The sequence below is a fragment of the Perca flavescens genome, chromosome 9 (assembly GCF_004354835.1).
Source record: "Perca flavescens isolate YP-PL-M2 chromosome 9, PFLA_1.0, whole genome shotgun sequence".
Lineage (NCBI taxonomy): Eukaryota > Metazoa > Chordata > Actinopteri > Perciformes > Percidae > Perca > Perca flavescens.
The window spans coordinates 19,523,664-19,540,313 of record NC_041339.1 but is presented as its reverse complement, the minus strand read 5'-3'; the positions used below and the strand labels follow the sequence as shown (position 1 = coordinate 19,540,313).

General features: G+C 40.1%; 3 protein-coding genes across 4 annotated transcripts in view; 2 read left to right on the top strand and 1 right to left on the bottom strand.

Moving 5' to 3' along the window:
• Positions 1-4,643, top strand: part of p3h2 (prolyl 3-hydroxylase 2) — a 69,267-nt gene extending 64,624 nt beyond the window's left edge. The window contains exons 9-15 of the mRNA XM_028588369.1: positions 48-175; positions 265-360; positions 644-794; positions 1,083-1,200; positions 1,342-1,417; positions 1,999-2,139; positions 3,378-4,643. Coding sequence (XP_028444170.1) covers positions 48-175; positions 265-360; positions 644-794; positions 1,083-1,200; positions 1,342-1,417; positions 1,999-2,139; positions 3,378-3,470 — 803 coding nt within the window. The 3' untranslated portion in view covers positions 3,471-4,643. The remainder of the gene's footprint in view (positions 1-47; positions 176-264; positions 361-643; positions 795-1,082; positions 1,201-1,341; positions 1,418-1,998; positions 2,140-3,377) is intronic.
• A 93-nt stretch (positions 4,644-4,736) lies between these two features.
• ccdc181 (coiled-coil domain containing 181) lies at positions 4,737-9,879 on the bottom strand. Of its 2 annotated transcripts, XM_028588213.1 has the most exons (7): positions 9,691-9,879; positions 8,142-8,255; positions 7,916-8,025; positions 6,524-7,510; positions 6,219-6,365; positions 5,897-6,054; positions 4,737-5,361 (listed from the first exon to the last, which is right to left on the bottom strand). In XM_028588213.1, the coding sequence occupies exons 2-7, from the start codon at positions 8,179-8,181 to the stop codon at positions 5,190-5,192; spliced, it is 1,614 nt and encodes a 537-aa protein (XP_028444014.1). In that variant the 5' UTR covers positions 8,182-8,255; positions 9,691-9,879; the 3' UTR covers positions 4,737-5,189. The 2 variants fall into 2 exon arrangements, with proteins under 2 accessions (XP_028444014.1, XP_028444015.1); XM_028588214.1 differs by lacking the exon at positions 8,142-8,255.
• A 1,053-nt stretch (positions 9,880-10,932) lies between these two features.
• Positions 10,933-15,237, top strand: cpox (coproporphyrinogen oxidase). The gene is made up of 7 exons (XM_028587621.1): positions 10,933-11,701; positions 11,975-12,118; positions 12,249-12,359; positions 12,504-12,645; positions 13,399-13,617; positions 14,460-14,564; positions 14,664-15,237. Exons 1-7 carry the CDS (start codon positions 11,134-11,136, stop codon positions 14,746-14,748), a joined length of 1,374 nt encoding a protein of 457 aa, XP_028443422.1. The 5' UTR covers positions 10,933-11,133; the 3' UTR covers positions 14,749-15,237.
• Positions 15,238-16,650: the final 1,413 nt, after the last annotated feature.

Sequence of the window (16,650 nt, the reverse complement as noted above, 5' to 3'; positions counted from 1 at the left end):
GAGATTTCATGTTGCATTCTTTAAATACTGTTCTGGGATCTGTGTAGGTGGCCCCTTGGTGTATGACAGCGTGCAGCTGGTGCAGAACTCTGCAGCCTTAAACGGGACTCAGCGGGTGCTGCTGGATCAGGTGATATCTGAGGAGGAATGTTTAGACCTCAGACGCCTGGCACATGTAAGGACATTAACACAACGTTGATAAAAATAATGACTTTAAATCTTAACTTTTAGAGATTAATTCTGGCGGTTCTTCTTGTCTTTCAGGCTGTCACCATGGCAGGAGACGGTTACAGAGGGAAGATGTCTCCACACACTCCCAATGAGAAGTTTGAAGGAGCCACTGTACTTAAAACCCTGCAGGTACACTCACCACTAAGCATAAACAAATGATTGCATGACTCATCCACCCAATAGTTGTCAAGCTTGCAAGAAACCGGCATATTGTCTGAGCAAAGATTATTTGAAGGAAAACGGTTGAATCTGAAATCACAATTCAAACCAAAGGATCAGAATTATCTCGTCAGTAGTTTTATCATATACAGCGCTCAATAAAATGTCATGTTAGCTGTATGGTATCTGTCTTGATTCATTGTTTGACTCTACGTGTTATTACAGTCTCCCTTTTATTATTTCTTCCCTGCAGTATGGCTATGAGGGCAGAGTGCCGATGAGGAGCGCTCGCCTGTTCTACGACATCAGCGAGCGAGCGAGACGGGTTATCGAGTCTTACTTCCTGCTCAACTCCACCCTGCACTTCTCTTACACACACCTAGTGTGCCGGACAGCCATCACAGGTCACTCACACACACAGAAGCATACTTTACTTGACACAGAACACACATGTACTGTCATTTGAGACTCTTGAGAATAAGCTTAATTCCTGTACTTTAATGATTCAGGGAAATCAATGGAATGATTCCATCAGTAGATTTAATAAATGCTCCTGCTATCCTTAATGGTTCACTTACTGTATGGTGGAATATTTAAAAATAAAAGACCCAGGAAGAAAAACCTGGAAAAGTACAGAGGATGTTTGATTTATCGATTTGTATTTATGCTTTTTGTGTGTTGTCCGTTCACAGGACAGCAAGATCACAGGAATGACCTGAGCCATCCCATCCACGCTGACAACTGTCTGCTGGACCCCGAGGCCAATGAGTGCTGGAAGGAACCACCAGCATATACATACAGAGACTACAGGTATGATTCATTAAAAATCATAAACTTACTTTGCTGCAGATGTATTACACAGTGAAACATTAATAATGGTCACTATCATATGTGATTTAATGTTGACTGTACTGATATGTTGACTGTATACTATACTTTCTTTATTTCCAGTGCACTGTTATATCTAAATGGAGATTTTGACGGAGGGGAGTTTATATTCACAGAAATGGATGCCAAAACAGTCACGGTAAGATGGTTTCTCCTAAGATGTGAGATTTACTTCCCACAGGGGACGGCCGCACTTCATAAGTTTCTGCAGGTTATTTATTTGGTTACAATACAATCCCAATGTATAGTTTAATTAAAACTTTTTTGTTGAGGAATAGAGAAAGAGACTTCTAGTATTCTCCCAACATTTAGCCAGTTTTTTGACCCCCCCCCCCCTTTGCTGAAATAACCACAACTATTTGTATTATATGCTGGTTAGAGGAGGATATATGAGGGTTAAGGGAAGTTATATGATGTTTAAATAATATATCCTGCTCTCTTCTCGCCACAAGCATTTTACTTGACATCATATGGGTAGAAAGAACAAACCAAATATAAACACAACAATGTGTTCATAAAAAGAGCTTATGATCAGCTTTGATGCTCACTTGGGATTACACTCTAGCAGACATACAGGTAGCATACCCTCCAGTAGGACAAATTTAAGAACCAAGCTGAATGTAAATAAGACAGTGAAGTGTTGGCCTTACTAAAATAAACAGATAATGGTAATTTTTGACCTCACTTCTGTTCCTGCTCCGTCTCCTCCCTCCTCTTCAGGCATCAGTGAAGCCCATGTGCGGCAGGATGGTGGGTTTCTCATCAGGAGGGGAGAATCCCCACGGTGTGAAGGCCGTCACCAGCGGGCAGAGGTGTGCTGTCGCTCTGTGGTTCACTCTAGACCCGCTCTTCAGAGAACTGGTAAACTAATGTTTCAGTTAAAGAACTATTCACACCGTAGGGTAATAACCACTTTGCTTCTAGGTCCTAATCTTGGATCCAATTTTGACTTTTTGGTATCTTAACAATTATTGGATATATATATATATATATATATATATATATATATATATATATATATATATATATATATATATATATAAGATTACATTTTGTACAGACATGTTACCCTCAGGATGAATTGTAATAACGTTGTGATCCTCTGACTTTTCATCTAGCGACATCATCAGGTCAAAATTAATATAGGTCAAACTTGACATTCCCATCAGCCTTGGTTGTACTTGGGGTTAAGTGCTAATTAGCTAATGTTACCATGCTAACACGCTAAACTGAGATGTTTTAGCATTAGCTCCTGACACCACTGTGCACAAGTACAGCCTAAGAGAGTTTGTTGTTTCATCTGACTCCATCTAAATCTACCAGACAACGTAGCTTTAAATATTCAAAGCTTGTCTTTTTGAAACCATAAATTGGGGATGCAAAGAGAAGCGTGCTTCTTCCCCATAAATGAAAGGCCATAGTTCCTCTCTGTGCTGTCTTGTGCCAGATATGGACACTGGTGGGAAAACTTGTGTGTGAAAGTTTGGGAGGCACGTCAGACCAACACAGGAAATGAGCAGGCAGTCACCTCTTGTTTCTTTTCTATGAGAAATTACTTCTGATGATTTTTTTGTGAATCTCTTTAGTCAGTCTATATCCACGACATTCCACTTCTGGGATTGCTACGTTGCTGCCAGAAGTTCTGCCGGATTTCCCTCTTTTTCGGCCGGATGTCCGTTACCCTCTGCTTTCTTTGTGTTGGAATTTTAAACACCGGTCGATTTATGAAGACTATGGTTAACTGCTCCTCAGATCTCTGCAAGGTGAATCCAGACAGCTAGCTCAATTCTAAATGTCCAATCAGACTTTTCTGTTTCACAACTGAAACAACTTTTGAACGTACACGTTCCACCAAAACAAGTTCCTACCAGAGGCTATTTTGCAGCGGCAACGTGGCTCTGTCCGGCACTTAGCACCGCCCATGATGATTGTGATTGGTTTAAAGAAATCCCATCCTGGAATGCTGTGGGGACTAGCCAGACCCTCCTCCGCAGCAATGTGGAGGAAGGTCTGGCAAAGCGAGACTATGATTTAGCTAACTTGATTATAATTATTGCTCTAGTTTAAATATTACTTTTTTTCCTCTTTTCCTCTCTTAGGAGAGGCTGCAGGCGGATGAGGTGATCCAGGCGTTGGACACACAGTCTGTGTGGGGTCAAGGCCTCAACATCAACCCTAAAGATGAACTGTAGAAGCAGAAAAACAGCTTCACACCATCCCTTACTATCAACTCCTTCTATATATGTTAACTATTTATTGAATTGACCTTTGGATAAGAACTTTTCTATTTTTGTACTGTTTGAAGTGCAAGATTAATAATGTTGTCATTGTTTGTGTTGTCAGTTGTATTTTTTGAATGTTTCCCTACACACAAGTACTTGAGTTTACCTTTTGTTCTTTGTCTTTCCCTCCAGTGACATATTCTATTAGAGAAAAAAAACAATTTACTTTGTTTTGTTGTACCTGGTGAGTCAGCTGTTTTATGCAAGACTGATTTTATCTGTAATCTCACTGAACTGTGAAGAAGCTTTCTTTTTTGCTTTGAGTTGTTCTTGTTCTGGACAACATATCCAATGGGTTTTATTCATAATTCACTATGTACAGATATAAAATACCTTAATTTTAGTGGTCAGTAGTTCAAAATAATTCACAGATATACTGTTACATATACATTTTTTTTCCAGTGCCAGTAATAATTTTTTTCAACGTAGCCTGTGCACTGCTTTTCTAATTTTGGTACCTGATTTTCAAAAAACACTCATACAAAGAGTTTAAGAAAGAGATGTGTTCTAATATGTTGAATATTTAATGATCATGCACTCTGTCCTTCTCTGCGTGTCAAGTTTGAAACTAAAAATGTCTTCTGTCTACTTCTCTGTCTACTTTTCCTCTTGTTGTTGGCGTGATGAATCACACCGCTCCTTTCTGGGCACACAGCAGAATATACTGGTTTTACATGCTCACTGGCATAACAACATGGTGTTTATGTTTTACTTTTATTTATGTATTTTTAAGAATAGACAGCTGCCGTCGTAACTGTCGGCATTTAATATGAGGAACTTTTTTTGATAAAAGATGTCAATCATTCCTGTTTCAAGGAATACATATTTGTATCAATCTTTATGTCTTTATATTTGTGTTGATGGTACAGATGATAGGCTGAGTCGTGCACTGTAAATCCAACGGAGAGAAAGGTACAAAAAGTAGCTTTTTTTCCTACATAAATTAAAACTGCTAACCAAAAACGTAATCCTGTCGTTTTATGAAGTTGGCCACTTTTGTTTCACTGATATTTAATTCTGAAATGCTGTAGCACACAAAATGTATGTGTACATGCCTATAAATTAAAAATATAAAACTCCATATCTATATGTAATGGTGTATTTGTTTTATTTATTCATGTCATGAAATTAAACATCATTATTTTGTATCAAATAAGAATGCCTTTTAAATGAAGAAATTGATACATTGCTTATGTTTTGTCCATTTCATGTCTCTCAAACAGCCAGGCATATTTTCCTCTTACACACACACACACACACACACACACATATACACATATATATATATATATATACATACATATATATATCTCATTCCTTCTTTACAGTTTCATCTGTTTAAGTAAGTAAAGTGCATCTGCCACTACAGAAAGTAAATACAGTAAAAAAAAAAACATAAATTTTATCACACTGAGTAGAGGTCACTGCGGTAAACTTTTTTTCTTTAGAAATGTGCTTTAACACCGCACAGAAAGATAATAAAACAAAACCCTAGCAACAACTGAACACAGAATAAACGAGGTCTTATGTTTCAGAACAAGTCTTGCATAGCCCAGCCTGTGGTTTTTGATGCCATGTGAGGTGATGCCATGTGAGGTGAATCCAGCGGACATGTTGGATTTGTTTGCTTCAGAAGCGGTAGGCCAGCTGTTCGGTGAATCTGAATGGCTTGGTTTCATTGACAGTACACAGCAGGTCCCTCATGCGGCGCGCACGGCGCTCCTCCAGCACCAACCGACGGGAGCGCTCTCGAGCCGCCTGCTGCTCCGCTCGCTTCTCCGCCTGTTTCCGCTTCAGCCACCTGAGGACGGGAAGAGGATGGAGAGAACCAGTAGCGAATGTACCCTTATGATAAAAGCACATGTGAAATGCCATCTTTCATAAAGTGAAACATTTCATATGGGATGTTGTGATTTCACATGTTAAACTAAATCTCAAATTTATAAAATTACATGTTAGTATTATAATTCCCATGTGAAAAGAGACAACATTTTTTTTTAACTTTACATGTGAATGCAAACTTAACATGTGAAATGTTTAACTTCACATGTGACTTAACTTTTCACATTTTAAGATTTGTATTCACATGTAAAGGTAACAATGTGTTGCCTTATCTGATCATTTCTAAATGTGTGAACCAAATTTGACATTTGGAAATGGCATGTTTTTAACTAACTAATAACTAACAAATCTGTTAGCAATCACACAAAAAAGATACAATAGTATTGTACTGTATACATGAAGATACAACATCAAAAGAGAAATATTGATAAACTGTGAGAGGTTGTGAAATTATTTGGCACTTAAAGTTAATAAAAATATAAAAGCACACTCACAGTTTGAAGGCACGTTCACACTCCTCGCGGCTGCGTAGGAAGTAACCACTGTCCTCCTCGAGCCTCTTCAGATCCACCAGCTGTCTCTCTTTCTGCTGCTGCTCGTGCTTCCTCTTAAGCCACAACCTGAAGGACTCCTCCGGGTCGCTGGAGTCTTTCTGCACGAGGACGCATCAGGTAATAAAGTGGAAACAATGGCTAACATTTATTACAGCAATGTTTTTCAATCGCCCTGACTAGTGCAGTGATTTGCTTTTCCTTGTATTTTTTATGAATGAGGCTGGTTGGTTCAGGATTATTTGCCTTAGAGCCTTAGCCTTACCTTAAAATTCTTCCTCTCCATCTCCTGGGCTCGGTGGATCCTTCTCTCCTCCTGAAACTGCTCTTTCTTCCTCAGCAGCCAGGCTTTAAACGCCAGCTCGTTCTCCTGCCTCTTCTGCTTCTCTTCCTCCAGTTTTCTCTGCTCTTCCTTACATGGTAAGCAAGAGTGATTAAAACAGTGTCTATTCAATTAACAAGCCTCAAACTGGAAATGCCATTCTGTTGTTTTAATGTTAGATGTGACACTTTTACCGGTGAGAGTTCAGAATGTACAAACTTTTAATTAACATTTAACTATGTTCCTACCTCTCTGGCCAGCTTGTCCTTCCTCTCCTGGATCCTCTGCAGCAGCTCTTTCTGCTGGGGGGAGAGGGTGTAGGTGGCCTGGGAGGGTGTCCCGGTAGCTGACTGCACCCGCCGCTTGCTGCCTCTCTTCTGGCTGCCTCTCTGGCTGTGGCTGGCTGAGCTGGGTCTGCTCCTGGGCTGAGCCGGAGGTCTGGGGGCACGGAGGGGATCGATGCCCTGCTGGAAGCGAGAAGAGCCAGCAGCACGAGGACGCGGTGAGGAGGACCAGTGGGTCCTACTGGAGCTCACAGTCTGCTCCTGGTGACGTAGGGAGGAGTAGTCACTGTAGTTGTTTGCTATAGGAGGGAGAAGTCCTTGACTCTCCACCTCTTTCAGGCTGACCAGGTCAAACTTACCATCCTTTTCTACGAGGACTCTGCCCTCCTTTACCCCCCCCTCACTGCTCTCCCCAGCCCTGCCAGCTCCTCTAGATCCTACACTTTCCTCCCGAGGGGAAAGTTTGAGCTCAGAAAGCTTCCCTGACACTTCGATCTCTGCCTCTGAATCCTTGCTGCCCTTTACCTCTTCCACCTCATTACTGTGTCCATCTTTGTCAAACTGCAGTGGAGGTACCACGAGGTCCACCAGCATCTCTTTAAAATGCAGCCTCCTGTGCCTTGTCATATCTGGAGCTTCCTGGTCCTGCAGCTCCCGGTTAGCCTGCTGGATCTTCTCCAGAATGTACTTCTTCTCCTCTTCTGTCTGGTCATCCATCCCTGGAGGAGGTGGGACTATAGGTGATGACTTATTTGGGCTGTCTCTGTCTGAGTCATATTCTAATGGCTCCATAGGTGAGGGCCACCTCTCTTCATCTTCTTCCAACTCCTCTGTTTTCTTGCCTCTCTTGTCCTCCTTGTGGCTTTTCGGCTTCTTTTTCTTTCCTTTCTGTTTCTCATCCTCCTCCAGTTCCTTGTCAATTTCTGCTTCTATGTCGTCATAGTCAGGACCCTGTGGGGCCGAAAGGCAGCAGACTAATTAATTAGGTTTGGAGGTAGATGAATGAGCAACATCAATACTAATAAGCTTGCTGGTGTGATAACAGACATGTGTACGTGTGTTCATAAATATTGCATCCACACAGTGAAAGCACTGCATGTTAACTGAGTTGGTTTCACATGCATACGATGATATGTGCCAGGCAGGATGGGTAACTCAACACTCACTATTACGCTTTCACAGAGCAGGGTCAGGGACCCATGCAGCACTCAGTCTGCAGTAAGCAGAGCAGCACTCCAAACTTAGTTTCACACAATAAAACAAAGAAGCAGGGGGATTTAAAAAACAAAAAAACAAAAGAAAGTAAAAAGGGAAGGTGCAATTAGCCTGTCCAATGATCATATATGAATTGCTTACCTGGTCCTCACTCCGGCTTTCCTCACTGATCAGCCAGTCCAGATCCTTCTCAAAGTCGTCCTCATATTCCTCCTGAGACTGTTTGTAAACCACCTCACTCATAATCTTCACTGGAAGAAGACCAGAGACACATTTTAGACAAGAGTATTACTACACTGGCAGCAGGGCCTGAGGAGAGTGATATGAGTAATTCAGTCCTGAGCACGATATCTCAAATTCTACTGACCAGATAACCAAGACATTTGTTGTAGAAATGTATGGTTCATGGATGATTCCTTATGATGTAGGCCACCATTAGGCCAAAATATCCTCTTGACCCACACTTGGTCCAGATGATGTTCTGTGAAATGTTAAATTTCAATATTCGGCTCTAAATCACATTCAGTCTCCTTTATACTGCTGTGTGGACAACATTTGTCCATCAGTTTACTTGAAACTGGAAGGGTCGGAAAGGAGTAAGGACAAAAGAGACAACGTTATGTCACTGTTATCTCCAATCTGGCCTGGGAACGCCTCGGGATCCCCCAGTCGGAGCTAGTTAATGTAGCTCGGGAAAGGGAAGTTTGGGCTCCCCTGCTGGAGCTGGTGCCCCCGTGACCCGACCCCCAAATAAGCGGACGAAGATGGATGGATGGATGGATGGTTCCCAGAAGATGCATTCAAATATTGTTGATGTCCCCAAGACATTTCATCTCGTACCAACTTTAACACAAAACTCTTACATTTTTTTTGCTTCACTACAGATAAAGCTTTTTTGTAAGTCTGGGGGTGAGGAAGTTGATGACAGCAGTCTATGTCACTATGGGGCTGAACCCCCTTTTTTTTTTTTACAATTTATTTTTAATTATTTATATAGCCTATATTATTAAACATATATTAAATTTGGCCTTTGATTGTGTGGTTCATCAATGTATGAAAATTTGTGTTGAACCCTTCCAATGGAAGACCTATATACCTCTGTGGATAGAGTTTGTCAGAGTTTATACTTTAAATGTCAGTGTTGGACATTAAAGTAGATATGCAAATAAAACACAATTTAATACAAATAAGAAAATATGACTGTGTATTACATGTTAGTATTATATATTGAATTATAATGCGGACATGACAGTAAATAATGGTTTATTTATATTTACCATCACGGCTAGTATGAGCCAACAGAGGTTGGATAAGTGGCAATGATACACATCCTACTGGATGACCTGTGTGACTGAGGTAGTTAACAGTACAGATCAGGGTATCCCATCAGGTTGGACAATCAAAACAAGATCAGAAAAATCTAATTACAAGCAAAATGATACCAAATGATACATTCACTTTAGTTGTTGTGCCCCAAGGATTGAAGAGCACCTGAGTTTTTGGATTATTGTGGCACTAATTCACATCACTTTACGTACACTGTACTGTATTCTTGTTGGGGATTGGTCGTCACCTACTGGACAGAAACCAGTATAACAGGGTTACCAGTAACTATTTAGCTTGTTTTTGTTTGTAATATAATAATAGATAATAATAAATAATGCCCTCTGCTCTGCAGACAAGTAAGTTATGTTTACAGTAGCTATGGTTCTGTTGTGTTTTCACTGGCTACAATACAGAGTTTACCATAATCCTGTTTGTTTTGCTCTGTCTGCGGGCTATAAAAACAAACAGGACGCCGACAGAATTAAGAGGCTGACTTGTAGGGCACAGTTTACGCCCTAGACTCATTTTAATCACAATGTTTTGGCTACTGGGAGTATAAATAGAAGCAACATGGTTGTTAGTAAACTCACCACCAGCAGGTTCTTGCGTAGTATTACTGGCGAGTTAAAAGCGGTGAAAGAACACATCCAGCCGGGTTATTTTGTGACTATATTACTTCATCTAACTGGCCCACATAGTGCCTGGCAGTCTGCGAGCAACACCTGTGCACATAATCTGTCTCTAGTCCGTCTACAGCCCTAAAAGGTTTAATAGACTCGTCGTCATAGAGACCTACAACACGCTTTACGACATGCGCATGCGCACACTAAATAGTTTATAACTAATACAATCTCCTTGCACACTATAAACAAGAGAAAGCATTTGTTTAAAAAAAGATCTTAAATAATTGTTAAGGGAAATGTAATAGTAAAAAATTAAATATCACTGCCTGTGTATTCATTTAACCAATGAGTAGTTCCAGACAGTACACAGTAGGAGATTTAGAATGAAAAGTGTTTATGGCTCGCTCATGAGATTTAAAGCATTTAACTAAAATTGGTCTGCCCACGCCCTAAACACAAAAGAAAACAATTTTGAAAAAATATTATAAATAATTATATTGTCCCCAATTATAAAATGTCCCCAATAAAAATGCCTCCAAAGACCATGTATTCAGCTGGATTGTGGCAATTAGATGTATTGCTTATTTGTTTTGGAGTATGCAATGCACATGAAATGAAATAATAAAGGCCTTAAGTGAGTTGCATTATTATTTCTCCTGTAGAGAGATTGTTACAGACCAAAAAGAGATACAATAATACAAAAAAAGAATACTAAATGATGGATGAAATAAGATATATGAGACGATTAAAAAAATGAGGCACTATATAATTAACAAAAGTTTTGAATTCATATTTAATATTATGTATAACCAAGTTATCACAAACGTGGCTCCTACTGGGTCACTGCAGGTTTGAGTTTAATCTAGACGACAGCACGACCATTAGACAGTGGGCCCAGTCAATTACTTTATTTCGGGCATATAGTCCATAGTCCAGAAAACTACAAGATAAAATAAAATCTTGAAGAATGCTTTATGGACAAAAGGCAATGCACGTTTAAACAATAAATATGAGATTCTGGTCGGAGTATAATTCAAGTTCTGTCTGTATATTGTCTACACTCGTTTGAGGATTGGGGAAGTCAATCATGTAACACACAAAACAGAAGCACGTGAATTCGTCTTTACTGGAAAAAATGAGGGGTCAATGAATGCAACATTTATTTTAGGCGCACTGCATTTTGGGTCTTGATGTTGGCTTTAGGCTTTCACTACGCGGAGAGCTCATAGGTGGAGCTCGACGAAGAACGACATTTCCCATGTTGCCTCTGTCACTACCTGGAAACTACACGCCCCTTGACTTGACGCACGACTGATAGCACGTAGGCAAAACTTCTAATGTTTGAGTAAGTACATTCACGTTAACTGGCAACGGCCGATACGCACCGAGAAAACAGCAGTTCTTCTACAAATGGCAACCATTGTCTTTTGCTCAGTAAACAAAACGGCACAGACCACCGCGAGACGATATTTGTTTTCACATTTAAAGGGGCTTGCTAGTTCAGGGGAGTCACGTCTGCCGTTATCCTGCACTCACAGCCCGTCAGTGACTTTCCTTGCGGGTATAAGATGTTATCCCAGGGGTTACAGCGTGCGTTTCATGTCCCATGGGACCGCAGGCAGAGCCGCAACCGGGAGAACCAGAAGGGGAGCCCTGGCGCTCATTGGAGCCGCAGCAGTAACGGCATCAGCGGCGGTAGCGGGGTTTTTAGCCAACGCTAACCACTTCCAGCGTGCTGAAATGGCAACGAAAGTATCTCGAGCCGCGGAGGAGAATGAGCAAGAGGGGGATATTTTGGAGAGATGCCGGGGGTTCATGTCTCCTCCAGTGACCGACATCTGTGTGCTGCAGGAGAGGAAAGGGGAGATGCGTACGAGGATGGAGATGTTGATCATGGAGACGCAGGCCGCCTTTTGCAACGCCCTGGAGGAGGTGGACGGTGGGAAGTTCAAGGTGGACCGGTGGCAGAGGAATGAAGGTAAGGGAGGCTCACCTGATATGGTTGTGAGACTGAAACTGCAGAGCTCAGTGTGGAGCAGAACAGATCCACGTTCATCGTGGCCATAATGCTTAAGGTGTTAGAGAGACTCTTGAGGTATTTGAGTTTCAAGCGTGCTGCATATTTTTGTGCTGAAAGCAACATGGTCAGAGATGCATGCAAGAAACCGGCAAAAAGTCTAATCTGCCAAGAAACAACCTAACTCGCATCTATCTCTTACTATGTATTCCATTTTGACCATGTATGTGTCAGGTGGCGGAGGAATCAGCTGTGTGATGCAAGATGGAAAGGTGTTTGAGAAGGCAGGGGTCAATGTATCAGTGGTGTTCGGAAACCTGACCGAGGAGGCTGCCAGACAGATGAGGAGCAGAGGGAAAGTCCTCAAAGGGAAAGACGGTAAGTTTTGTTAAGTTGACATTTGTATGCACACTTAAAGCTTGATATAGTTCTTCAAGAGGTGTGGTAACCTACATTCAGAGTAATATGTGATGGATAAAGTGTTATGTCATGCTCTGTTTTCTCTCAGGTAAACTGCCATTTTGTGCCATGGGTGTAAGCTCTGTTATCCACCCCAAGAACCCCCACATCCCCACAGTGCACTTCAACTACAGATACTTTGAGATCGAAGAGGAAGATGGTGAGTGTCAGTACTTGACGTCAGCAGTTGTGTCTTGGTGTCAGTGACACTATTGAGTGCATGAATGAATGAATGAATGATAACCCTTGTGTCTTGTGTGTGTGTGTGTGTGTGTGTGTGTGTGTGTGTGTGTGTGTGTGTTTAGTACTAAGCAGTGGTGGTTTGGTGGAGGCACAGACCTGACTCCAGTTTATATTAATAAAGAAGATGCATTTCACTTCCACAACACCCTGAAGGAGGCCTGTGACAAGCACCACCACCAGTACTATCCAGACTTCAAGAAATGGTACAGTTTGACTCGTGATTAGTCACACGTTTGTGAAACTCCACATATTTGTGTAACTCAGCACGTAAACATGTGTAGGTCTGATTTGTGTTTGTGGATTACAATGGGTGTATCCTCAGTGTGGGATGATGATAAGAAAAAGTCTCTGCCTAAAATTCTTCAGTTGCAGAAAAACCGTTGAGCCCTGACGTAAGCCAGTGACTGACCATTTGGGATATGAAAGGGCCGGGTGTGGTTTAGCTAATGTGGCTTGTAATAAGTACATTTGTTAACTTAATTTGAATTTAAATCTAAAAGGAATATTTAGGCATTTTGAGAAATATACTTATTTGCTTTCTTTCTAAGAGTTAGATAAGAAGATTGATACCATACTGTATCAGTCTGTTAGAAATAAAGCTAGAGACAGCAGCTGGTTAGTTTGGGCTGAGCAGTAGGGGTGCTGGTAGGCAGAGCCAGTCTAGTTGTTCCCCCTGTTTCCAGTCTTTATGCTAAAGCTTCCTATTTAACATGCAAACATGAGAGTACATTTTAATTCTCATTTAAATTCTCTTAAAAACTGGCCCTATAGATGTGCTTTCATCTGACTTATTTTTAATTCCTTTCAACCTCTTGTCTTTAACATATTCACTAGATCTGGCCTGTGCAAATATATTATTTAAAGTTTAGTAGCCCTGGTTAAAAAAAAAAAAAGAAAAGAAAAATGGGAACAGCTATTGATTGAATGTATTTGCCTATTTGGGTATGTATTTCTAGGTGTGACCGATACTTCTACATCCGACACAGAGGAGAGACTCGGGGTATAGGAGGGATCTTCTTCGATGACCTGGACTCTCCGAGTCAGGAGGAGGCATTCAACTTCGTCCAGAGCTGTGCCCGCACCGTGGTGCCCTGTTACCTGCCCATTGTATACAAACACCTCAACGACTCCTTTACTGATGAGAACAAAGGCTGGCAGCAGGTACGACGAGGAAGGTGAGTTAAAAACGCACAAAAGAACCGGTGGTTGTTAATAACCAATGTATATATAGCTCATTTTAGTTCAATGCCTCAAGGCTTTTCAAACTAGTTCTGCTGAACAAACATTACCTTCATCTATCATAAGTAAAAGCCAAATTTGACTTCACCATACTGTTAATGCCTTAAAGTCAACCAAATCAACTATGAATTCATCAACTATAAATAAACTCACACAAACATTACAAGTTGCTTTACAAGTTGCTTATGATAGATCTATCACAGTTAACATTTAGTTTTCTTTATTTTGTAAAAGCAAAAATATAAAAGACTTTGAAACCCATTAATGAAATGCATAATGATTTATGAAAAAGTCTTGATGTAGACTTAGTTAAAGTTTTGTAGTTAAGCAGTTGACAGTGCAGATAAATTGTGTCCCCATCTTTTAAGGTTGGTGTGTGCATTTGTCAATCCTGAAAGACATACTGTGACAAAAGATGGACAAAGGTTGATGTGAATTAGGTTATTTTATAGCATTACAAAGCACTGCAGCTGAGACTCTTCTATCAGAGCTGAGCACAGCCACATAAATGCACCAACCTGAAATACTTCAATGATCATCCAACAATAACTTTGACTGAAAATACAGATTACTAAATGTTCACTGTGCAGGATTACCTATATATCTCAAGCAAGTTTTTAATGAAGTTTATCGTTGATTTGAATACACTTTTACACATTCTTGGTTTGCATGTTGTTCTGGATTGGATTAAGGGGCAACATATTTTTAATAGTGTCTACTTAATGTAAACCACATGAAGCTAGGTGTCTACAGTAGGTTTTGTGTGTTTCTGTCGTAGATATGTGGAGTTCAACCTGGTGTATGACAGGGGAGTGAAGTTTGGCTTGGCCACGCCTGGCTCCAGAATTGAGAGCATTCTCATGTCCCTCCCCCTCACTGCCAGGTAAGATTACACTGGTTTGAAGTACTGCTAGCCCTGCTCTTGTATGACAGAAATGAGCAGTCTTTGTTGCTTGGTAACAAACTCACCCTTCATCCTCAGGTGGGAGTACATGCATGAGCCTGCCAAAGGTACCATGGAGGCTGAGATGCTGGAGGTGTTACGAAACCCCAAGGAGTGGGTGTAACCACCACCGTGTTCACATGTCAATATGGACAAATCCTCCAAAACCGTCTTTGTTGTATTATATAATGGTGTCACCTGTCTAGATCAGCAGCAGTTAACACTGTGTTTACCAAAATAATATTGCATTGCATGTGTCTGAAAAGTTTTTTAATCTGCAATTGGTATTTTTTGCTCTTTCCTGTTTGCTTTGTTTTGTCCAATTAGCCTTGTCCCAACACTGAATCACATTAGTTATGCATTACTACTGGTGGCCACAGGTGGTCATTGCCTGCTTTTTCAATGATGTGCTCTTTTTAAGAAGTGTTATGTCAAACATTAGCTGTGTTTTTTTTCTATGCCTGGGCTGAATGTCGCTTGAAGCTCTTTAGCACTACTCTGCTTTCAACAAAGCACTCAAAGGGAAAATGGGGACAAACTGAGCCACGGCATGTACTGTATGTGTATGCCACCACTGGTATCAAATGTAAATAAATCTTTATATGTTTCTGCGCATCTGCTCAAAACAATGGGTTAATTTTGACAATCAAAGATAATGATAATAATAATAATAATAAGGGACTAATAATTCCACTTGAGCCCCATTTACGTTGTGGTTCGTCCACTTCTGGTTAATAAGTCACTTCCTGATTTGTTTGAACAGTAGTAAAACAACAGTTGGATATTGGATCATGTTCCACATGGTGGTTGTGATTTATAGGCCAGGTTGCTCATTGACACAAAAGGAATGTTGGAAAACAAAATGCCATTTTAAATGCAAAAATAATTTATATCTAACAAATAAATTGTTCTGTTAACTTTTGTGTCTTTTTCTGACTTTATTCTTAATTCCTTGTGCATCATTTTACAATAGTATAGTTTGTCAAAAAAATCATTAAAAAGTCATAGTATAGTATGTCATAAAAATGTCATTAACATATAATTGTATGTCACAAAAAGTCATAGTAGGTCATAAAAAAGTCATAATGTAGTATTTCATGAAGTCATAGTATAGTATGCCATAAAAAGTCATAGAATAGTATGTCGTAAAAATCATAAAAAAAAGTCATAGCATAGTATGTCATGGAAAAAGTTATGAAAACTCAGTATTTCATATACATTTGTAGTATAGCATGCCATGAAAAGTAATAAAAAGTCATAGTGTTGTATGCCATAAAAATTGTAAAAAGTCATAGTATTGTATGTGATAAAAAAAGTCATTGTATGTATGACTTAGAAAAAAATTATAAAAAAAGTCAAAGTAGTATGTCATAAAAAGTCATAGTATTGTATGTGATAAAAAAAAGTCATAGTATGTATGTCTTAGAAAAAAATTATGAAAAAAGTCAAAGTAGTATGTCATAAAAAGTCATAGTATTGTATGCTGAAAAAAATCATAGTATAGCATGTCATCAAAAGTAATAAAAAGTCATAGTATAGTGTGCCATAATGAAAATCATAAAAAAGGTCTCAGTATTGTCAAAAAGTCAGGAAAAGTGATTCACAGGGCATGGTATCCACCCTATATCTGTATATAAGGGAAGCCTCACACCAGGCATGTCCACTAGACAGAATATGGAGGAGGGATTTCCCAGGGTTAGAGCTGGATTTCAACAGGAGCAGTGTATGGAATAATGTCAAATTGGCTTCTAGAAATCCCAACCACCAGCAGATCCACTATAATGTTGTCCATAGGACTTATTTGACCCCTCATAGGTTGGGTCTAATGAAAATTATTGGTGATGTTCATGCACATTGTATTCGCTAAAGACCATGGGCACATTTCTTTATATGTTTTGGGAGTGTCCCACTGTTGCACGGTTCTGGCAAAATGTTGCCTCAGAATTGACGACACTCGTCTCTGGGACAGTCCCCGCGACAATACCAGTTCTGCTGCTGAATGACACTTCTTCACTCCAGATTTCTA